Source organism: Pleurodeles waltl, chromosome 7 (assembly GCF_031143425.1).
Source record: "Pleurodeles waltl isolate 20211129_DDA chromosome 7, aPleWal1.hap1.20221129, whole genome shotgun sequence".
Taxonomy (NCBI): Eukaryota; Metazoa; Chordata; class Amphibia; order Caudata; family Salamandridae; genus Pleurodeles; species Pleurodeles waltl.
In genome coordinates, this window is record NC_090446.1 from 226,915,967 (window position 1) to 226,940,428 (window position 24,462).

The 24,462-nt window shown below is 40.6% G+C and overlaps 1 protein-coding gene across 1 annotated transcript in view; it reads right to left on the reverse strand.

The window, feature by feature from the left end:
* The window catches only part of FAM210B (family with sequence similarity 210 member B), a 114,161-nt gene that overhangs the window by 767 nt on the left and 88,932 nt on the right, over nt 1-24,462 (reverse strand). The window contains exon 2 of the mRNA XM_069243613.1: nt 16,429-16,601. Within this exon, the coding sequence (XP_069099714.1) occupies nt 16,429-16,601 (173 nt within the window). The remainder of the gene's footprint in view (nt 1-16,428; nt 16,602-24,462) is intronic.

Consider the following 24,462-nt stretch of genomic DNA (forward strand, 5'->3'; position numbering starts at 1 on the left):
GACATTTGATACCAATGTACTTTGATTTGTCAAAGCACTTGCGGTAGCTAAAACAACACTGCACACCCAATTACATCAGAGGATTGATTCGCCTGATGCTCTGAGCCGCTAAACAGCAGCAATTTGTAGGACAGGAATTGGAGATGACTCACACGCATCCTTCATTCTCCTTGTGTATCAATGCCTGAACAGCTTCCATCATCATATCACTGTCCCTTTGTGTGTTTCTGTTAATTCGGGGAAAGCACACTCAGTCAAAAGAATACCAGTTGCCTTAAGGTACTCACCAACTCTAGGCTAAATGAAAAGGTACTGACCGAGTGTTCAAGTGACTTAGGCTTGGTGGCCTGTGTAAATCTCAACTGAACAGACACTAAATTGTAATACTGACTTCAGTACTGCTAGCCTGAGCTACATATACTGCTAGTCTTCCTGGCTTGTGACAGTACTCATTTTTTTCTGATGCTTCCGTCTGTAGTGACTGCATGCATTTTGGCTCCCTAATTTAAATAAGAGACACATATTGAACACTTTACTGAACCATCTAATTTACAGCTTGGGAGGAAAAACTTCAAGTACCTTTAACAAGCGACCACCCTCTTTAACACCCCACTACGTCGCAAGTAACAATCAGACTTTTAACACAAAAGGCAGTATTTACCAAATCCAGATGGAGCATATAAAAATGCTCAATGCAATCTGCGTCCATTACTTCTAGAGTTCAAAATATTTTAATAAATATTATGCAGACACAGAATTCTGAACATATAAAACATATTACGAAGATTAGAGATTAGGGTAAATGTATATAACAAAAGATAAACAATTGTATCAATAAGGACTTAAAATTAAATAACTGTAAAAAGCCAGTTGTGAACAATAACAAATGTATACAGGGCTACAGTAACATCTAGAATTCTAGATATACATTATTATAAATATAACTAATTAGGGCCTGATTTAGATATTATTTGAGCGATCAACGAATTAAGGTTCAAACATTTCAAATGGAGGTCCTAAACAGCCAGGCTCTGGCCAAAAGAAGTACTGTCCTGATAACGGAGCTTTGTTTTAAGTTGGGGAGGGGGATTGAGGAGCGGTAAGCGCTCAGTAACCAACATCTTTTTGTCATTTGTATCCAAGCTGGGTTTTGTGTCAAATGGGAAAGGACTCCAAATATTTTTCAAAACACCCACCCCCATTTCTACGCAGTGGATACCTTTACAAGTTAGCAAGGCCTGTCTGACCAGAATAGTATGTTTGACAAACATGTATTTAATTGCATTTACAAAATGATAACTGAACATAACTGCAATTTTTAAATAAGTCTAGATATATTTAAACATTGCCAATTTAATAGAATAATTCTAAAACATTCTGAGGGGTGTCTGATTTTTTTTCCCACTGGGGTGGAGGTGTAGGGGTGGATGGGGGGTCACATTAAAATGTTTAAACACCCCTGCCTTAACAATATATGCAAGTCTCCCCTAAGGAAGGCCTATATATCCCTAGCAGTGGTACGGAACTGTATATTGTTAAGTGTGACATTTTTCATATGTAATAACAGCTACACTTCCCAATTGTTATTTTGCTGTGGAAAACGTTAGTAGCCCCATTGGCTAGTACTTCTAAGTGGGACTACCTAAATGGATATTGCAAGGTATCAAATTAATTGTGACACCAAACCAACCTGAGGCACTGCTGAATTTAATGTCACTATCAAAGTAATGCAACTTTTAGAAAGTTGCCACTTTGTGGCCCAGTCCGTCCAGTGGCATCACACGAGCACTGGCCAACAGACAACATTCTGTCCATCTGGAGAGTTGTGTTTACTCCCCTTAGCAGGAAGCTACTCGGGGTTTTAGCCCAAAAGGCGAGCTTCAAAGGGGAAGCCACCTTTGGTGGGCAAATGGAGATAACACTCTAGAGAGACCACCCTTTGTTCAGATAAACAGGCTGGAGGCAGGGCTGGAGAAGGAACACCAGTGTCCAAACCGGTTTTCCCATGGGCGTGTTGCCCCCAGGTAGCCACACCTCTAGGGTGGGCTACCAAGCTCCTCACAGTCGAGGGACGGTTCAGAGATCTTGAGGGTGGCTAGAATAGTGCTACCTGGGATTGCCACATGCCACACTTTGCCAGAAATTAGTTATCCAATGGGAGCGGCCGACAGGCAATTGCCTAGTGACCGTGTGTTCCCCTCAGGGCAATGTGTTGGGATAAATATGGCACCCCTGGCATCCTGAACCTCAAAACACACCAGAACTGGAACAAGGACCGAAAAGCACTGCCACGCTGAGCTTGGACACACACAAAGAGGCTACATTATCTGCTAGACAAATTCTGCTGCACTTTGGGCTAGTGAAGTTGGGACTGTGCTAGTGACTTCTGGCATGGGGAAAAGTTGTGCCCCCCCCCACCCCAGACCAAAGCAGCGACTCCAAGGTTCAGTTGGCTGATCCCATGGAAACAGCTCCTGGGACAAAAGAACTGAAGAAGCCCGAACCTGCAAGTTGGTAGCTACCGCAGAAGATCTGCAGCTACCAGCTGCGGGGTGTCCCAAGAGACAGGTTATCAACAGTCAAGAGTTGCATCTGAGTTAGCCAGACCTGGGAGTGCTGTAATGAGTCAGAGCTGGTCACAGAAGAGGTCCATTACCAATAGTAACAATTTCTGTAGTTATACATCTCCAGAAAATATGGTCATCTTTGTGACCATAGATGTTAACTAGGTTTATCACATATTTATCTATTTTAATTTTGGGCATATACATCTGTCATCTGAATCATTATGACTCTTTAATAACTGTATTTGCACATCATGAGAAGAAAGAAACAACACATTGCTACTCCATTTTTCCGACCTATAGCAGGAGATTAAATAATATTATCAATCCATCCTTTGACATAGAAATTGAAGTGTTATTATTTATGTGTATCTTCTGAATTAAATAAACATAACTTTTATGCTTTTCCTAAATATTCAGATATTTTTGCCTCAACTGGATGGTGCAATGCTTTAACATTCAAAAATGTAATTTTTAATTTATATTTATTGGACTTTATAAGACATGAAAGAATAACAGAACACATAATGAGATTATAAGTAAACCCATAAAAATAGCTAAACAGGACAGAGAAAACAAACCATTCCTAAACAAGAACCAAATAAAAATAATGTTCTGAAGAAACATGAATAGACAATATTTAGGGGATTACCGTTTCGATCAGAATGTCCTGCAGCTTCATTCCTCAAACATGATCTTAAGTTAGAAAATGGATTAAGTAAATTCACATTTTCTTTGTGAAGTCCTAGTGGATATTTTTTCCCTTCTAATAGTAAAACAGTGTTTTCTCTTGTAGCCTTCCTAATCAGAATAAAAAACAGTAATGTCTAAGATCCTTTTAAATAGGTTGACTGGGTTTAGAAAGATAGGGCTTCCGATGAGTAGATATGAGATGCACTTTATCAAGCTTTTCATGAAATGTTATTTTCAAAAGTTTGGGCACAACTTTTTGTAGATAGATTCTACAACTTTGACCTTCAAAATTTTCTGATATTTGCAGGAAGCATAGATTAAATTGTCAATTTCTACTTTCCAAGTCCAATATACGTCTGGTTGTATGTAGTGCATAACACCGCTTGTGCGTTTAGAATCAGTGCTTGTGTGGGGCAAGTAAAAGGCCAAGAATAGTGGTTCATAACCTGCAGTCCAGGGTCCTCAGGGGAGTTTGTGACTGCTTAGAAAATTCAATAATATTAACAGATTAATAAAGAGTATATAGATGAAGTGGCTAAATGTACAAATGAACCTATTTTTAACACACAGTAAATGTCAAGGAATTTTAATTTAGGGGGCTAAAAATTGAATTAGCCCCAAGGGTGCCTGGGGCGAGCTGATCTCGTCTAGGCTCACGGTTCCCTTGTGCCTGGGACGAAACCCGCTCGCCCTGCACCTCCCACCCCCCTGGACGACTCGTGACGTCAGAGTGCAAATCGTGCGCTGACCTCATTTTATTTGTAAATTTCAATAAGAGGAGCGACCCCTTAGGCAAGGGTCGCTCCCAGGGGGCCAAATGATGTTTTAGGCCATTTCTGCACAGATCGACCTGCTCGGGGGAGGGGGGGGGGGGGGGGGGGGGAGAGCAGGGAGCCGAAACCACAAGACACCTGGGAATTTTTTGTATTTTTTTTTCTGCCCCCCTTGGAGGCAGATCAGCCTAATATAATTAGGCGGATATGCTCCCAGGGGGGGGGCAGAAACCTCTAGACACCAGGGATATATATATTGTTTTATTTACTTTATGTTTTTATGTATGGGGAGCGACCCCATAGACAAGGGTCGCTCCTCTGGGGGCATACAGTATTTAGGCCATATCAGCCTATTTTTGTTAGGTCAATCAACCCCCAAGGGAGGCAGAAACCTCTAGACACCATGTATTTGTGTGTGTGTGTGTGTGTATGTATTTTGTTTGGGGGGGGGGGGGGCAGCCCCATGGGCAAGGGTCACTCCCCATGGGGTCACATTACTGTTGGCCATAACTGCCCCCCTTGGGGGCAGATTGGCCTATTTTCTGGAAGGCCCATCTGCCCCCCAGGGAGGCAGAAAGCCTACCAGCTGACCAGGGATTCTTTTTTTTTTTCAAAATAAGAGGTTGGGGGTATGTCCATACGCCCCCACCCCAAATAAGTGTGGCCAAAGTTGTTTTGCCCACCAGTGGGCAGATGGGACAATCACCCAGATCCACACTCCGGGGAGGGCAGAAAGTCTACTAGATGCCAGGGAATAAAAAAAATAGTGGGGCGGTGGCAACCAACCAGTATGGGCCTGGTTATGCTCCCACCCGAAATGAAGGGGCTAACAGTCTTTCAGCTCTCCCCGCACACTAAAACATCTTATCCCATTGCAAGCAAGAGGACATTTGATTATTTTTTTTATTTTTGTTTTACATTTGGGCCATGAGAGCTTTGTACCTCTCAAAATCGTCCCACTTGAAATGATGAGGGCTGCACTTTTTTTCACTTTGGGACGCTGCCACGTAGAAAAAAAAACACGAGACCTAGACACATCTGAAAACTAAACATCTGGTTGATTCCAGGGTGGTGTGCTTCACATGCACCCCACACCATTTCCTTACCCACAATGCCCTGCAAACCTCCAACTTTGCTGGAAATCACACATTTTTCCCACATTTTTGTGATGGAAACTTCCGGAATCTGCAGGAATCTACAAACTTCCTACCACCCAGCATTGTCTCATCTAAACAGATAAAAATTCTGCTGCACTTGTCAGCCTAAAAATGTTTTTTTCAAACTGCCCTTTGGACCCACTTTGGTTCCCCCTCAATTTTGACAGGCTTTTGGCTCTTCCCTGTCACAAGCAGTTAGCCCACCTACACAAGTGAGGTATCATTTTTACCAGGAGACTGAGGGGAACGTTGGGTGGTAGGAAATTTGTCCCGGTGCGGTGATCCCACGCAGTAATGTGGGAAAAAATTGATTTTTTAGCTAAATTTAAGGTTTGCTGAGGATTCTGGGTAAGAAAACATTGGGGGATCCATGTAAGTCACACCTCCCTGGACTCCCTCGGGTGTCTAGTTTTCAGAAACGTCTGGGTTTACTACGTTTCCCTAGATGGCTGCTGAGCCCAGGACCAAAAACACAGGTGTCCCCCACAAAAACAGGTAGTTTTGTATTTGATAATTTTTGATGTTTCCAGATAGTGTTTTGGAGCATTTCCTGTTGCGAGCACAAGGTCTACCCACACAAGTGAGGTACCTTTTTTATCGGGAGACTAGGGGGGGGAACGTTGGGTGGAAGGACATTTGTGGCTCCTCTCAGATTCCAGAACTTTCTGTCACCGAAATGTGAGGAAAAAATGTTTTTTTTAGCCACATTTTGAAGTTTGCAAAGGATTCTGTGTAACAGAACTTGGCGGGAGCCCCAAAAGTCACCCCATCTTGTATTCCCGTAGGTGTCTTTTTTTTAAAAATGCACAGGTTGGTAGGTTTCCCTAAGTACCGGCTGAGCTAGAGGCCAAAATCCACAGGTGGGCACTTTGCAAGAAAACCCACCTCTGTTTTCTTTGGGAAAATGTGATGTGACCATGTTGTGTTTTGGGGCATTTCCTGTCGTGGGCACTAGGGCTACCCACACAAGTGAGGTATCATTTGTATCGGGAAACTTGGGGGAACGGTGGGTGAAAGGAAATTTGTGGCTCCTCTCAGATTCCAAAACTTTCTATCACCGAAATGTGAGGAAAAAGGTTTTTTTTAGCCAAAGTTTGAGGTTTGCAAAGGATTCTGGGTAACAGAACCTGGTGAGAGCCCTACAAGTCAGCCCATCTTAAATTCCCCTAGGTGTCTAGTTTTCAAAAATGCGCAGGTTTTGTAGGTTTCCCTAGGTGGTGGCTGAGCCAGAGGCCAAAATCTACAGCTAGGCCCTTATGCAAAAAGCATGTCAGATTTCAATGTAAAAAGTTAAATGTCCATTTTGCATTTCCTGTCGCGAGCGTTATTAGGTCTACCCACGAAAGTGAGGTACCATTTTTATCGGGATACTTGGGGGAATACAGAATAGCAAAACAAGTGTTATTGCTCCTTGCCTTTCTCTACATTTTCTCCTCCCAATTGTAAGATACTGTGTAAAAATGTAGTCTATTTGAGAAATGCCCTGTAATTCACATCCTAGTATGCCCCCCCCCCGGAATTCAGAGATGTGCAAATAACCACTGCTTCTCTACACCTTATCTTGTGCCCATTTTGGAAATACAAAGGTTTTCTTGATACCTATTTTTCACTCTTTATATTTCAGCAAATGAATTGCTGTATACTCAGTGTAGAATGAAACCCCATTGTAAGGTGCAGCTCATTTATTTACCTGGGGTTCTTGATGAACCTACAATCCCTATATATCCCCGCAACCAGAAGAGTCAAGCAGACATAACGGTATATTGCTTTAAAAAATCTGACATCGCAGGAAAAAGTTACAGGGTAAAACGTGAAGAAAAATGGCTGTTTTTTTCACCTCAATTTCAATATTTTGTTATTTCAGCTGTTATTTTCTGTAGGAAACCCTTGTAGGATCTACACAGATTACCCATTGCTGAATTCATAATTTTGTCTACGTTTCAGAAACGTTTAGCTTTCTGGGATCCAGCATTGGTTTCCCACTTATTTCTGTCACTAACTGGAAGGAGGCTGAAAGCACCAAAAATTGTGAAAATGGGGTATGTCCCAGTAAAACGCCAAAACTGTGTTGAAAAATTGGGTTTTCTGACTCAAGTCTGCCTGTTCCTGAAAGCTAGGAAGCTGGTGATTTTAGCCAGCAAATCCTTTGTTGATGATATTGTCAGGGAAAAAACCACAAGCCTTCTTCTGCAGCCCTTTTTTCCCCAAAAAAAACAACAACTTAATTTTCGCTGTATTTTGGCTAATTTATTGGTCTCCTTCAGGGGAACCCACAAACTCTGGTTACCTCTAGAATCCCTAGGATGTTGGAAAAAAAAAGACACAAAGTTGGTGTGGGGTAGCTTATGTGAGCAAAAAGGTATAAGGGTCTAAGTGCAAAGGGCCCCAAATAGCCAAAAAAAGGCCTGGCATCTGAGGGGGGGAAAGACCTGGCAGTGAAGGGGTTAATATCCCCAGACTGATTCATGGGAGGTTCATCACACAGAATATAGTATGGACTTCAATTGAATTTATTTTTACTTACTTTTCTTTGCAAATTGATTAAAAATGTGTTATCATTTGTGTTTGATGGAATGCTTGTTTCTGTATTGTTTCTGTATTGTTTTGCAGTTCAAATGGTCTACAATGTTTAGGCTGGGAACTCCGGCTTCCAGTAATGTCTCAGTAGGGGGATTCAAAGACTCCAATAATGATTCAGAGGAGGTCCCCAGGTTCTTGTAATGATAAAGTTGGGTCTACAAAAAACATTAGGAACTACTGGCCTTGAAAACAGCTAACTTGTCAGTTTGATTTTGCAGCTAATAAAAGTGTGTTTAGATTGTCATGTTTTGACATTGTCAAAAACTTCAAATCCTTGGTAAACCCTTGGTTTGTAAAAGTGGCAGCTGAAAAACAGTTGAGTGCGAGGAGCTTGAATAGTCCATCATGAAGGAAAAAGGAAGGAAAGTAGTAGAGGTTTTTACATGTTCTATTGTGAACAAGAGGACCTTAAAATCAATTATCTTGTACAGTGATATACACAAACTGAAAATGGTGTTCAAAGTTTAAGCTAGAAGACAGTAAAAGGTATACAGGGAGGCAGTGAACGACTTAGCACTTTGGCATACACTTCAAAACTAGCAGGACAGACGTGATGAAATGTGATTGGGCCAAACGCAACCTTTACCCTAATCTGCATAATTGTAGCTGAGCTGTTTATCATGCTTATAATGATTCTAAAGCACGACTGGTAGACAATGTATAATATTTTTTTTGTGTGCAAAATACTAGTTATTGTTTGTGCTTACTGGGTATGGGGCAGGTTTATAATTAAACCAGCTGTCGATAAGTGATGCTACAGGTTTCTGTGACTGCTAACGTTCCCTTCTACATGAGGCGAATGCAGTAGAGGTGGAGTGAGAAACACTTGTCAGTTCTCCTTTTCTCCAAAAAAGTTATATTTACCTTTTGGGACGTAGTGGATCTACCAGGTGTGACCTGAAAAATACCAAGAAGATTTCCAAAAGGTTCTTACATAGAAGTCAGATTTAGATGCAAAGTAAGCTTGATGAAGCGGCTGTTAGCAGCAAGCCAACAACATACATTTGCATTTTATCCAGGAAAACAGGTGAATGATCAAGGAATTGACTGAATTTCCAACCCTAAAGACAGATAATGCAGCACAGCAAAAGGAAGACAAGCTCAAGCCCACCTAGGTATGCCATTAGTGGGGCAGCAGCATTTTGAACTAGAGGAAATGTTCTCTCTAAAAAGTGAAGCAATCATTTTAATGAAAGAATGAAGTATTCAAGACTGGTCACAAATAAAGATTGTTCCTACTGTACCACATTTGAAGGAGGCGTGAGTGATTATATTTGTGATCAGATATGTCAAATGACAGAAACAGTAGTTCAATTTGGAGATAACTTCTTGAATTGAACAAGTTATTTGCCTTTTGTAATGTTTTTTTCTGGTGGAAACTCTATCTAACCTCAGAGTCCACACTTGAGAATTTCCTCAGGCTCCAAAAGGGTTCTAAAGAATTTTGCATCACTACTCCAGAGAGCCAATAGGTGATGCTGTGAGGCTCACTGAGGACTCCATACCACCCTAGAAGTGACTGATTAGAGCATCATATACATGTCAACCACACATTGACATCTGTTTCTCATGGCTTTCCAGGCCTTCAGACATGGAGCATGAATAGCTGTTGCTTAAACTATGCTGAGACTAATTTGGGACCTTTTCAAATGTTAAAAAGAGACCATTCATATAGGATGCACATTACAATAGATACCACACCAGTAATTCCTTAAGGCTGTGGTCCGTGGACTGGGTTTAGACTAATCGCTCTGGTAGAATCAAGTGTGCAAAGAGCCCTCCCGCTGGACCTGGCTGTCAAGGAAGTAGTGCTCTGTGAATGTAGGCAGTGACCCCAACCTTCCAGCCTGGCAGATGTCAAGTACAGGTAGCCTTCACACCAACAAAGTGATAGTGGCATTAGCCCTGGTGGAATGGGCTCACAGACTTCAGGCTGTATTTTTGGCTAGTGAATAGCAGATCTTAACGCAGAAACTTTACGCCTTAACAGAGTCTCTTCTGTAAAACCCTCCATTTGTTTGCTCTGGAGAAACCTAGAAAATGTTGATTGCCGGCGCAATGGTTTTATAATGCTAAACGTAAAAACTCAGCACTTTTGGGACCAAACTATTTAGCCTCGCCTCTTCTTTTGAAGGAGAAAGGAGAGCAAATAATACTGCTAGTGTGCTCAACTGCCCAACATGGAATGGAGTCACACCTTTCGGTAGGACGGCTGCCCAAGTCTTCAGCACCATTTTAGTCGGAAAAAAGTGATGTAGGGCAATTGCGCCTAAAGTGCCTACAGTTTACTGATGTGATAAGCTGGCATAATCACAATTAGAAAGAGCGTCCTCAAAGACAAGTGACACAGTGAGGAGCAATGCAGAGGATCTAGAGGCAAACACATGAGGAATGTCAAACCCAGGACTTTAAGTGACATCAGGAAAGGGGAGCTGTGACGAGGTCTCTAAAACCGATGTGGCCTAAGTTGAACTAGGAATCCTTTTAATGAAAGGCCTATATAATTAAAGGTGCAGAGTAAAACATGTAAGCTAAAAACCTGTGCTTCCATTAGGATAACACCTGCTCTATAGTTTTTTGTGCCTCTCTATGTTATTGCATCCAGACACATCATACATTAATGGACATGAACCTTAATCAAACCAAACCCAGTGGATTTGCCAATCTTTTTAGCTGAATCAGATAAATGAGCAACTTTAACGATTTTGTTGCGAATAATTAAAAAGGAAAATGTTTCAATTCTGAAAATATTATTGAATTACACTACTTAGGTCTTTGGAAGGGTAAGTAGTGTTCAGATTGTCTCAATTACTCCCATTCTTCCCCTTCATACACTTCCCTCTGCAGCGTTTCTGTCTGACACCTAGAGCCTTTGTCTCCCTACATCCTTCTGAAATCTACCATCTCTGTGTCTCAAACTCCACTGCTTTCCTGTTTAGTACTGTATATTCACACTCTCCTTCAAGTACTTCCTTGTATCTCCTTCACTTCACCATTCCCCGACATACACACACACACACACTGCATTTTCTTTTACACTCACCTTGTCAATACTTCATCAACTATGTACCTCCTTTACACACTTTATCATATAAAACAATTGCAAATGGTACACTTGACCACTGCTCTGTGCGACCTGCAGAGGACAAAGATTGGAGGAGTATGTCATCTGAAACCCTTCATGACACACGAACAGTCATTTTAATGAGCCTCTAATGCCTGCAGCCTCATCTGCAGAGCTCACAATTGTGTCCCTTCAATAACATGAAGTCACAGAGACACCTAGAACCCTCCAATCCCCTCCTCACCCAAAAAAAACCAAAAGGGCCACAGAGACTGTCACTGATGCCCTGGGGTTTTTTCACATCCATTTATGGGGATCGACTGCTTACAGCCTCCAAAAGAAAAAGCAGTTCTGAGCAGTGCTTTCCAGCTGTCTTTCCTGCCATTGTGTGATTTAGGCTCCTCATTGGGTGACCGTGTGAAGAGAGCTGACGTTAGGTGACACAAAGAGGCACCATGTGAGTTGGCAGGCCTGGGAGATGTTAATTATACCAAATGAGCTTAATGAATTGATGAACAAAGACTTTAAAGAGAAAGGGCAATAGTGAGGAGCTGTAAGTGACTTCACAAGTCAGAACTTCAGTTCCTTATTCCAGCAGAGGGAGAGACAAGAGGTTCAATAAGAAACTAATAAACTCATGCTAGAGTGTGAAGCAGTTGATTAAGAAGGATGGTACGATACATCATGTGGCAAATAGCTAATTATATTGTGCATGGTGTCTGCTAAAACTAAGCCACAGAGAAGCTAAACATTTAAGGAAGACCCGGATTAACTTTATGCAACAACAGGGTGAGTTCCTTTAACACTTGAAACAGACATATTGCTAAATTTGCAGAGCTTCAAATTAGAATTTCTTTAGTAGCTTTGTTAAAGTTCTGCGGTAAATCAGTGTGAGATTGTAGCTTATTGACTGAGGTGGATTGGTGTCCATCACAAGTAATAACGTCTCTATCCTAATAGGGCAAGTCAAAGACTTCAGCAACTGAAACCCGAGCTCAACCCATGATACCATTGTACTGTGTGAAGCATTTATAAGTAACATAACAGTTAAATCCTTGAACACAACACAATAAAATACCACTTCAATTCATAAAACGTAAGAAAATTTAAAAAGCAAAATACACCAGACTAACAAAAATCCAATATGGGGAACCAAAGATAGGGACTGTTAAAGATTTTAGGGATAATAGGGCCATGTGTACTAAAGCATTTTCCCATAGACACAGAATGGGTAAAATCCTTTGCTACATCTGGCCCAATAGTTCCAAAAAGCACCAGGTGCCAATGGTAGACTGGGACCTAGGTGCGATCCAAGTCAGACGCAATGTAGCATAAGTCAGGTACGCCAATTAGATTGGTCCCACTTGCGCCAGGAAGTAGGGAAGTTCAAAAAAGTCTCAATCTGAAAAGGAACTAGGTCATTTGCGTGAGGAAAAGCTCTTTTCCACAACAGACAAACCTGACATTGAATCCAATGCCATGGACTTCTGGTCCAATACTTTTCAGTCTTTTTCCTTGAAGCTCTTGAGCAAAAGCTTTGAAAAAGTTTCCAAACTTCTTTTGATGCCTGCACAAACACCGGACTACACGTCAAAGCCAAGTTCAGGTCCAGTAGCAACTTGTCAGCTGAGATAATTCATAGGAATGTACTCTAGTTTTTTTTTTATGTTTCTGAAGCCCTCAGGGAAATCGGCCTTCTGATCTTTGGAGATCTTTCGATCCTTGGATTTCAGGAGTAAAGCTCCTTAGCCTTTCTCACAGGACACAGATGACAAATGCAGCAGTCTCAGTCCACTTGATATCCTTTCCCAAGATTATCAGTTTTCTGAGGAAGGTACATTGGGTGCCACATTTATGCTGAGCAACAGCTGGATGGGGGTGGATCTTGAGCTCGCCCTAGTCAATGGGCTAAAAGTTTCTGAGGAAAATCTTAACCCACATTTTCAGTAGTCTCAGTTTGTCTAACAGCAAACACGCCCAAAATGTCATGTGCCAGTGCATTTTCAGGACGGGGAAAGTCTTTGGCCACAGTAAAGGAGCTCTGGGGGCTAGTCATCTGTGTGGAAATGTCATAAGGAAATCACTAGTGTCCTCTCACACCGAACACTAAAATAAACTTTGCAGCAGGTGCTGTACCCGCAACAATCCCAGACACAAGTCTGGTAGCACAAAAGTAGGGTCCTTCAGCAACCAGACAGGGAATACACAAGAACTGTTTTTGTGTATTATGTTTTCTCCCTTTCAGGTGTGCCCCAAATGTTACATGTGGCTCAACAGACCAGTCAAGCAGGATTTGACAGCATGGTTTTACAGAATGCCCACAGCTCACATGGCCCCATACCCCCCACTTAGAATCTTGCAAGGATTTTCACACTTCATTCACCCTTTATTAAGACCAAGAATAGACTGGGAAAAGCCAGACAGAAAATGCAAATTTACCTTCAAGAATTTTAGGCTGGGTGAAAGGTGACTTCTCTTAATATTTATCAGAAATCTATTGGGTTTAATAAGTAATAAAAATAGTTGTTTAGTTATGTTTTTAGCTGGTCCCATTCCAGAGAAAGCCGCATTAATATTTAAATTTGTACTCTGATTTTATACAAAGGACAGCTAGGGCTGCTACAGTGAAAATAGCTATTAGGGTCCTGTCACTGTAGGGACACGGTAACATTAATTTTCTACAAGTCTGACTTAAGTATCATGCATCCTACCTTGTAGGCTACAAGGTCTACCTAGAGCGGACTAATATTTAAAATAGTTTTTTACCTGTTAAGAAGGCTTATTTTAACAGGTCACACTGCAGGTCTGCACTGCACTGCAGCAGTCAGGCTACAGGGGTAGGCATTTAAGCCATATATTCCTTTGTCATACTTGTGACACAATGATTTCTGCAATCCACAGGTGCCATTAAACTATCATTGACATGCAGCAGCCAGGCTACAGTGGTAGGCCTGAAGCCATGTATTCCTTTGTCATACTTGTGACACAATTGCTGCAATCCACAGGTGACATTTAACTATCCATGACAATGGGAGTGTAGGACAGTTCAATATGCCAATCAGGGCTTAGCCACTTTCTACCTGTTTTAGTGGTCAGAGCACATACGCTGGGCACTGGATAGCAGTGCCCTGGTGTACAATCTAAAAAACAGCAATGAAATTCAGGAAAATGGGGTGACCACAAAAGATGCATTTTCCAATAAATAACAACATTTAATAACAAGATTATTCTGCGGGGTTATAAACAAATATCTTTCAGCTAAAAGAAAACAACACAATACTAGAAGTTTTCCCCAAATCAGCAAACAAACAGTGTGAGAATTAAAATCTAACCAATGATGTAAATTGGCAAAGTTTCACAAAGGTCAAATGGAAAACTCTGCAGCTATGAGAAGTTCACGACTCTGTGAAAATAGTGACCACTGCTATAATTTATGACGGAAATGTACATATATAACACTAACAAAATGATTCTGAATAGCAATTTGAAGAAAGCAGTTAGCGTCATTCTGCTGAGCACCGCCGCTGGTGAACATAACACTTTGCAGAACCGTAATTAACAAGGAGAAAATAATATATGTGCGAATTACAGTCATAATCAGTTAACCAGATTCCTGAATTTCTAAAGAGACAGCCCCTGAATTACAATTAGGTCACCATAATAACCATAAGAATAATATGTTGTTAGGCGAAATAAGACTTTGGATCAGCCAACACAAAGCTTAACAATGTAATAGCACAAAGTGAGAGGGCTGTAAGGACTTAGCTAGGAAAGCGTTCTAGTTCAGGGGACTTAGAAAGCCTAATTTATCGGCAGGACGACAATGAAAGGATCTTAACAGTTATTATTACTCAGTTATGTTTTATGATAAGGTGGTTAAATTTCACCAGTGCAATTTTTGTTTTGTATTCCACTTTTACCTAAAAAAACAAATGTCACAGAGGTTTAGGGTCAAATACAGGTTTAAATAAAGCACTTACAAATGCCTGGAAAGCAGAATAAAGCACTTATTAAAACAAACAAGTTATTTCATAAACTCTAGGGACATGTAAGGGCAAAGCCAATTGGTCTGGTACTGGCCGCCAGCCTTCTGGCAATTCTTGTTTGTGTTGTCATGTTTTTTTTGCAAAACATTATTGTTTGGAAAAAAACTCTAGGCCCCAATCAGTTAAAAAAAAAAAAAAAAAAAAAAAATGGTTTAAAAAAAAAAACATACACATTACCGCAGAAGTCCCAGTGAAAGGAGGGAACTAATTTGTGTGTGGATGTGTTCATCGTGAAACGGCAGTAAACTTAACTCATTGTGAAGTCAGCCAATGGCTAAAGTGGGCTGATTCCTTGCCCCCTAATGCATGCTGGAGTGGGTTGAATTAAAATGTGAATGACACCAACCACAGACTAATAGAGGAAGTCTGGCTGAAATCCCTACAAGTGACTAAGTTATGCAAATATTTCTAGTAAAATCAGAAGCACTTGACTAACATCGGCCTAAAAAGTCAATCAGTCTTGCATTGGATGCACGCGTATTGCCTTTAAGAAAGAAAAAAAAAGAATGAAAGGAGGAGAGAATGAAAGAAAGCAAAAGTGAAAGACAATGAGAAGGAAAGAAAAAAATGAAAGAAGGAGAGCAAAAAATGTAAATAGAGTTTTACAATGAAGAACAGTTTAAAATGGGCACCAACTGGTATTCTGTGAAATAGCAGCAGTTGAAAAGGAAAACACTCCAAAAGGAATTTACAACAACATTAGCAGGAGATGGATTCTGATAAAGATGTAATATCCCCTATGTTCACATCAGAAGTGTCCTAATATCACATCTGCCACTAAACACATAGGAAACACTAAAGTAGATAAAGTAAAAACAAAAACACTGGTACGTAAGGGAACTAGCTTGTGTGCAGATGTGCTTCTTGTGAAAGATCAAAATATAGTCATTAAAAGTGAAGTAACTACTGGCTTAAGCAGGCCAGCCCACTGCACCATGCTTTATGCTGTAATGGGTGGAAACAAAATGTGAATGACAACAGACAAATGGATGAAGAGAGGTGACTGAAAGTCCCTATATAGTAAGTATATTAAACATACTTTAGTAAAATCAAAAGATCTTGTCTAATGCCAGAATTAAAAATGGGACCCTGGCCTTTAGTCATGGTTTGAAGTGAAACAAATTGACTTGCTGCCACATCGATGTCCTAATGTACTAAATGTCTTAAGACTCTCCAGTAATGAATATCTACAAAACACCCTCCTTGCTATGCAGTGATCTGAACCTAAATTTCAAAAAGTACGGCTTAGATCAGTTTTGATGTAGAACTACTGTGAGAAAAAGCACCTACTTTTTTTTTTTTTTTTTAACTAACCCTTCCGCATATCAAAAGATGTACTAAGAAGAGGCAGGGATCCACCTCTAAGGGACAGGTACTGCGTCCCGTATAACCACCTAAGCTTTTTAGCAGATTCAGTCTGGGACTTGTAGTGTTGTGTCTAAGAATATACATTTTGGTTTAAAATGCCAGCATGGAAAGTGCTAAAAAATACAAAATGGTTTAAAGAGGGCACAAGGCATGGGCCCCCATAACAACCAAACTAATGCTCACCTTGAAACAATCACATAAAACATTCCCAAGGATATTAATGAAATTCCAACATGAAAGGAAACTCCCACGGCTCCATACTCTTTAAAAACAGTTTTGAGTTGCTGCGACTTATTGAGCTTCTTTTTGTCTTGTACTTGATCCATTGTTTCTTTTCCAGAGGATGCCCCCGTTTCCTAGGAGAAATAAATCGAATTTGGTGAAAGAATCAGATTACTAGTCAGCACCGCCTCAGAGAAATCAGGTTCAAAGAGCTAGATTAGATTCAAAGTGCAGAATTTATTTTGGTGCTACATAAATACTGTTGTGCAGTCAGGCCGATTTATGTCATGTAATATTAAGTGTGTTTGTGTTTGGATGAGCAAGCCTATGACACTACCCAATGGCCTAACTTTTCACCAAAGCACCTCCAAGTCATCACTCCCTCCCCGATAAAGTTAATGCAAATTAACAGTGTTACTCTATCAATGAACTGCTCCAATATCTCCAGCACGATCACCAGTCACAAAAAGGTCTTGCAATGGATTAGTGCTACATCGTTCAAAACATTACTTACCACCAAGATCAACGCTGGGAACTACAAAATCAACCTCCAATACTATACCAAAATGACTACTGCTAGACTCTCCCTCATTGTCCTCTCACTTCAGCACCTCTGGACGCAAATGGAGTCCAGCACTACCAAAGATCCCATTAACCACCAAACTTGGATCCGATGGTCTTTACTCGATGCATTCAGTCATGCTTTATTTGCTTCTTAGCAGCAAGCTAAATCGGCTGACGCAAACTCACATGCCATATCATGTTAGAAATACATGCCACTGAGAGCACAATTCCACCTAACCGCACTGTGTCCTTCACTACAAGTACTGCACCAAAAACACACATCAGACCAACAGTGCTGAAGTCAACCGCACTACTACTGGGAACACTATGGAGGCCTCGCTACCATTACTCACAAACAGGTCTATCAAATTAGAAATTAAAACCCATCCGCATCCGCATCACAGAAGAGAAGAGACACTGTACATTAATAAATACTTCATCTTTTCACTGCTTTATTACAAGCAGACTGGGTGCACAGTTTCAGGCCAAGTTGTAATCTGCTGGGCTGAAATTCGATCAAATGCCATAAAACCTCATTCAGAACAGAACCATGACTCTTTGCAAATGTTGTACTGCCTGACAATGTTTTTGTCATTCCTTTCAGGCCTTCTGAGATACATATTTCGCTATCTGCACCATATGCAACTACATTTGTAAGTACTCAGCAAGCAGATGTGATCAAAGTGAGACCCCTGATGGCCCAGGCAAGTCTATGGTGCAATCCCTTGGAGGAAGCAATTGGAAGGGATGTCTGTGCAATATGGGTGCTCATGTGTTGTCTATTTTTTCGCACTAAGTAAGCTATTCTTCAAAACTTTTTTCTCCTACACTTACAGATCAATCGAGACTCTTGTAAAAGACACAAAATTGCTCATCAAAAATCATAACCGGTAGAGCATGTAAAACACATATCACGAGTAGATGAACAAAGCTGCATCAGTAATCTGCCATATGTACCTAAAGACTTAACTCATTGTGAAAGAAGGGGTGTGGAATTCCTATCGACTGTCACCCACAACACGTTATTTGGGGTCAAAGCATACGCTACAAATATGGGACTCTAATTCATCATATGCCGTTTTTTTTTTTTGCTGTGTACGGAGTAGAGTAGCTAAGTTGCAATCTTTACTGGATGACAAGTGTAAATTTGCATTCCGGTCGCATGCCTGAATAGTCATGCATAATTATAGTAGCTTGGAGCCATCACCGATGGCTGTGCTTGACGTATCCAGCTCATTTAAAACATCAACTGCTTGCCTTACGATTAGGGGCTCTGCCATCACTGGTGGATCAGCCAGCATGGAAGAATGGTGGCATGACATTGTGTAGGCTGTGCGGTGCTGAGAAAGCGAACATTGTTCACCTGATCTACATCTGTCTTGCCTAAGTAGAAGTCAGTCTTCAACTGCTGAGACCTGCTTTTGTTACAAGAGGTATCCAATCCTGTTGACCGGCTGTAATGAAAGCTTTGGACCCGCCTGATCCACAGATAAACTGTAAATTGGTGAGATTCTTAGTGATGCACGCCAAGACCCGCATAGGCCATTCACGACTTTTCCAATACGCCCTTTTGCGGTTTTATTTCAGGAATTACTTTGAGGGCCTAATAACATGTTCCTGAAATAAGAAAAACGCAGTTGCAGTCATATGACAGAATATTTTAAGAGTTTATAATTTCTAGGCTTGCTGCAAACGTTTTAGTCAATATGAACAAGGGACAACTATTAATTTATTTAACGGTTTTATTGCATGCTAAATTCATGAGTTTCAAAAGTTTTATAGAGTGATAAGTTTCTACATTCAATAATCTCTACTATCAAACTGTTCAATAGGCACTAAACACTTCATAACTTACTGGTGCATGCAGGCTTGTCACCTTGACTTTTTCAAAATTTTGGTTACTGAATGTATGCATTTATGCCACTATTTTGCTGTTAGAATTTGACGTGCATTTAATGGACTCTGTTGTCAAACAGTTTACTAGACTAAGTACTTAATTTACCGAAGGCTTACAGGTTAGCCGCCCTAACCCTCCTAACTTTTTTGGCTATTGAATGCATTTGTTCATGCCACTCCTTAGCTGCTAGAACACGTTGAGCACTTTATGGGAATTCAACAAGCAGATGTAATGGCATTATGAAGATAGGTTTAGAGGCAGGAAAGACTCAAGTGATTGTATGATCGAGACTTTCAAGTAATACATACTTATGTTTTTTAGTTGCCTATATTATCTAGTATCATTTTTAAAACTACTTATATGTATTTTAAACTTGGATATGGTGCGGAATTATGATATATGTTGAGGTATTGTACATGTAATGGTTTTAATTAACTGCACATGTTAAAATAAATAAATAGATAAAATAAATATTTGGGGTCAAGGACAACCAATATTCACATTTTTTTCATCTGTATACAACATACAAGTTGTTCAAAACTTGTATACAAGGCTCATTAAGGCAAAGCCTTTACTATTAGGATGGGTGACTGTAAGGCAACTCAGTGAGCTGTGAGTTCCGCTTACGTTATTGACAGTGGTTCTAATACAGAAACATACATCAAAGAAGACTGGTGTGTGATTGCTTCATACATAAAATGTAACCTCATTAATACAAATGTTTTGCAATTTAAACACCCTTTCCGTTGAGCATTATTTAATAAACAATTCTAGGTGCATGCCAATATTAAAGATTAATAATTGAGAATTATATTAAAGCCATTATGTGCAACCGTAGCATAAATTAGGTGCATGATTCTTAAAGAAAGTCATAAAAATGCACTTCAGGTGTGTGTCCTTACTCTGAAGCACAACACAACTTTCAGGAATTCACAAGCATTTAGGAACGGTCTGGAAAGTGTACTACTATTAAACACTTGTGAATCCCATTTTCTCATGAGCAAATATACATCTACGTATTGACTCAAAAGAAAATCTGCTGAGAGACTACAAAATCATTTTCCCCACAGCCCTCACCACCCTTTTTAACACTATGGAAAATGTTGTAATGCAGCTCTTGTGAGAGGTACGTTTGTAAGCTTTCAGTGTGGGAGGAGACTGGAAAGAAGTTAGTGAATACCCTAAAAGTGTTAATTTGTTAACGTGGGAAAACCAGAGCCTTGCTAGAATCGAAACAATTGATATAATAATATGAGCCTTAACATAAGCAAAGAGGCTATTGGCAGAGCTCCGAATTAAAGTGAACATTGCCAAAATTTGTCATCTCATTTAACCCCTTAGCTACTGCTCCCCCCCCCAAAAAAAACAGTGCTGAGCTCTTTTTTTGGCTATTTGGGGTACTTTGCGCTTAGGCCTTCATAACTATTTGTCCACATAAGCTATTGATGTCACATTTGGTCCTCCTAGGGATTCTAAAGGTACCCAGCGTTTGTGAGTTCCCCTGGAGGAGACCAAGAAATTAGCCAAAATACAGCAAACATTTTGTTTGTTTCCCCCCTCGCCCCCCAAAAAGGAATGCAGAAGAAAGAATGTGTTTTTTTCCCATGAAAATGGCATCAACAAGGTGTTTGTGGTGCTAAAATCACCATCTTCCCAGCTTTCAGGAACAGGCAGACCTGAATCAGATATCCACATTTTTCAACACAATTTTGACAATTTACTGGGACATACCCCATTTTTACTATTTTTTGGTGCATTTAGCCTCCTTCAAGTTAGTGACAGAAATGGGTGTGAACCAATGCTGGATCCCTAAACATCTCTGAAAAGTAGACAAAATTCTGAATTCAGCAAGGGGCCCTTTCTGCAGATCATTCACGGATTTCCAACAGAAAATAAAAATAAAAATATATTGAAATTGAGGTAAAAAAACAGCAATTTTTCTCCACATTTTACTCTTTTTCCTGTGATGTCAAATTTTCAAAAGCAATATACCGTTACGTCAACTGGACTCTTCTGGGTGCGGCGATATATGGGGCTTGTAGGTTCATCAAGCACCCTAGGTACCCAGAGCCAATAATTGAGCTGCACCTTGATATGGGTTTTCATGGTATACCCGGTACACAACAATTCATTTGGTGAAATATAAAGACTGAAAAATAGGTATCAAGGAAACCTTTGTAACTCCAAAATGGGCGCACGTTAAGGTGTTGAAAAGCAGTGGTTATTTGTACATCTCTGAACTCTGGGGCCCCCTTACTAGCATGTGAATAACAGGGTATTTCTCAAATAGACGTGTTTTTTACACAATGTCTTACATTCGGAAGGGAAAAAAATGTAGAGAAAGACAAGGGGCAATAACACTTGTTCTTCTATTCTGTGTTATCAAGTCTCCCCGATAACAATGGTGCCTCACTTGTGTGGGTAGGCCTACTGCCCGCAACAGGAAATGCAAAATGGACACTTCACATTTTTACATTGAAATCTGACATTTTTTTGGGAAATGGCCTAACTGTAGTCTTTGTCCTCTAGTTTAGCCGGCACCTAGGGAAACCTACCAAACCTGTGCATTTTTTTTAAACTAGACAACTAGGCGAACCTAGGATGGGGTAACTTGTGGTGCTCTCACCAGGTTCTGTTACCCAGAATCCTTTGCAAACCTCAATATTTTGCAAGTAAAAACATCTTTTCCCTCACATTTCAGTGATAGAAAGTTCTGGAATCTGAGAGGAGCCACAAATTTCCTTCCACCCAGCATTCTCCCCCCTACCCCCCAAGTCTCCTGATAAAATGGTACCTCACTTGTGTGGGTAGGCCTAGTGCCCATCTCAGGAATAGATCACACAACGGTCAAAGTTGGTCCTTACATGAGGGCAACTGTTGACCCTGGGGTGAGCCATACCGGACGCGGGCACTAGGTAAGGGCACTCAAGTGGGGTAGTGTTTTTATCAGGACAGGTGGGGAAACACTGGGTGGTAGGAATTTTGTGGATCCCAGCATATTCCTGTAGTTTGTGTGACAGAAATGCAAGAAATAAAATAGTTTTTATTCAATATTTCAGCTTTGCAGGATATTTTGGCTAAGAACGCTATGGGGAATCCACATGTCACACATCTGTGGACTCCCCCGATGTCTAGTTTCCGGAAATGTCTAGTTTTGGTAGGTTTCCCTATATGGCCGCCGAGCTCAGGACCAAAAACGCAGGTGCCTGCCTTACAAAACCAGGTTGTTTTGTGATAGATAATTTTGATGTCTCCACTGTATGATTTGGGTGGTGGAACTTGGTGCTGAACTAAATTGGGAAGCTCCCAAGAGAGCACTCTCTCTGTACTTGCCGCCGCATGCACATGCTCACTGGGTTGGGCTATTCCACTATTGTCCCACTGTACAGACTGTGTTTGGGAAGGGACAGTAGGACTGTCCTCATCACCTCCAGCAGGTAGAAATTCTCTTTGATGGCGTTTAAGAAACATCAAAATAATATCCATATAAAAAATATAAATAGTTTACCAGAAGAAAAAAAAATATTTGCATTTCTTTTCCACTGCCCATTTTGCCGAAATTTTTAAAGGTATTTCTAGATCACTTCTATTTTTTAAAGCAAGGTAAATATCATGTGGTCCATTAGAGCTGCACTGATATGAACCAAGACTGATGTTTTTATGCCTTTTTTTAATTGAGTAGCAAACCAATAAGCCTTTTCTTATAATGTTCTCTGGTGGACCCAAAAAATCAGGGATAAACCATCAACATCAACCTTACTATCCCTCCATTAAGCTCCACAGGTGCATAACAAAGATCCTTGTGCACCACCTTAACAAACGGTCTCTTAAAAATAACCATTTGCTAAGCATCAGAAGGTTCAACTTCTCGATATACAGTCCTGATTCTACAACTGTCTTCAGATTCTCTTATACACTGAATGTCCAGGCTTGACACCTTCTCTGAAGAGTCCAACCGCCCAAGGAAAATAAAAAGCAATGAAGAGACTGATTTCTCAACAGACTGGTCATGGCCAACCTAAAAGTTGCCCTTAAAATGTACCAACCACCATCTTTTACTCTTCAGAGCAAAGGGACTCTGTCCCTTCCCAAAGAAGTGGGGGAGGGGGGGACTCACCTACCATCTGCTCCCAATTCACAGCTAAGACTCAACTTTCTATTAGGACTTCAAAACAATTTTACAAAAACTAATTAAAAAACTCACTCGCCACCAACTGCACCCCTCCTATCAAACTCTCCTAACTGCCAAGGAAGTGCCTCCCCATCCCTCCAAGCAAAATAGCCTATGTCCAATCAGCCAACACTACACGAGAAAAACAATGAAATTGATGGATGAAATGCTTGAAATAATCGTAGTCACTAGTAATTACTCCGGGGGTCATTTCAGCCCATCATTTTTTGCTTACTATGTCACTCCATACAGAAACTAGTCATAAGCAAATCGGACGATGCGCCCACTAAAGTGTGGCTCGAGCTTTCTGGCCAAGTCCAGATTCAAACAGAAGTAACCTCAGTCTGGTTGTGGACTACATGGGCTTCAGTGTGGTGCAGCTGGAGTCCAATGGCTGCTTGTATTCCAGTTCAGAGGAAAGGTGGCCTGGATGCTTATGCGGGACTATTCCAACCAGAGCAGGACCCAGACTGCTTTCCATGTGGTTAATTTCCATGTGAAGTGACTCCATAGGAAATAAAATGAATGTGGCCTACAAACAAATGATGACGGCTGAGACTTTTGCAAGCACTACACCCATTAAATGTTGCTTTCCTATGTTAAAGAGAGTCTATTTTTTTTCCCAGCCACAGAAAACAGCCAAATGTTAACTTGCTTCAATCACACCCAACAGTCTTTCAAAACAGTCAATTGCTTTTTCAAACCCATATGTACAGAGGCACCATCACTGAATCTGAAAACGCTCAACAAGTTGAACAAGTTTTACTTAAATAAAGTAACAAAAGAAATAAAAACAAACAAAAAACAAACAACCATTGCCGCTAGACTCTTCTCAACCATCCACCTCATTGCTCGTCACAGCTTTTTTACTGTGGTATTATGCAAGTATAGGTAGAACATGTAATGGAATGTTGGGGTAGAATGTGTACTGGAATGGTAGGAATGTTCTAATTATATATAGGTGTGATCAGAATGTTGGGAGGAAGTAGAAGAACTGGTGTAAACCAGTAAAGGTGTGGGAGGATCTGCTTCCTACAAGAGGTTGTTCACAACAAAAGATCTTACAACTTACCTGTTTGGATTAATTTCTACACTCACCAACTGTCAATCTTTTCTTTTCACCTTATTAGCCCAGCACAGGTAGAGACCGGTATTCATTACTTTCAATCATTCATAAGTCCTAAAAATGCCACCTTTGCAACTCTAGCACAAAAACCTTCTATGTGCCAGTTACTCTATGGGACTGCAGACCTACTGCTCGCCTCTGAAGACAATCCTAAATCCATAGAGAAGTAGACTCATACCGTTGATAAACAATGCTGAACTGATTGTATTTGTTTTAGTACTTTGAGTGCAAAAGCAT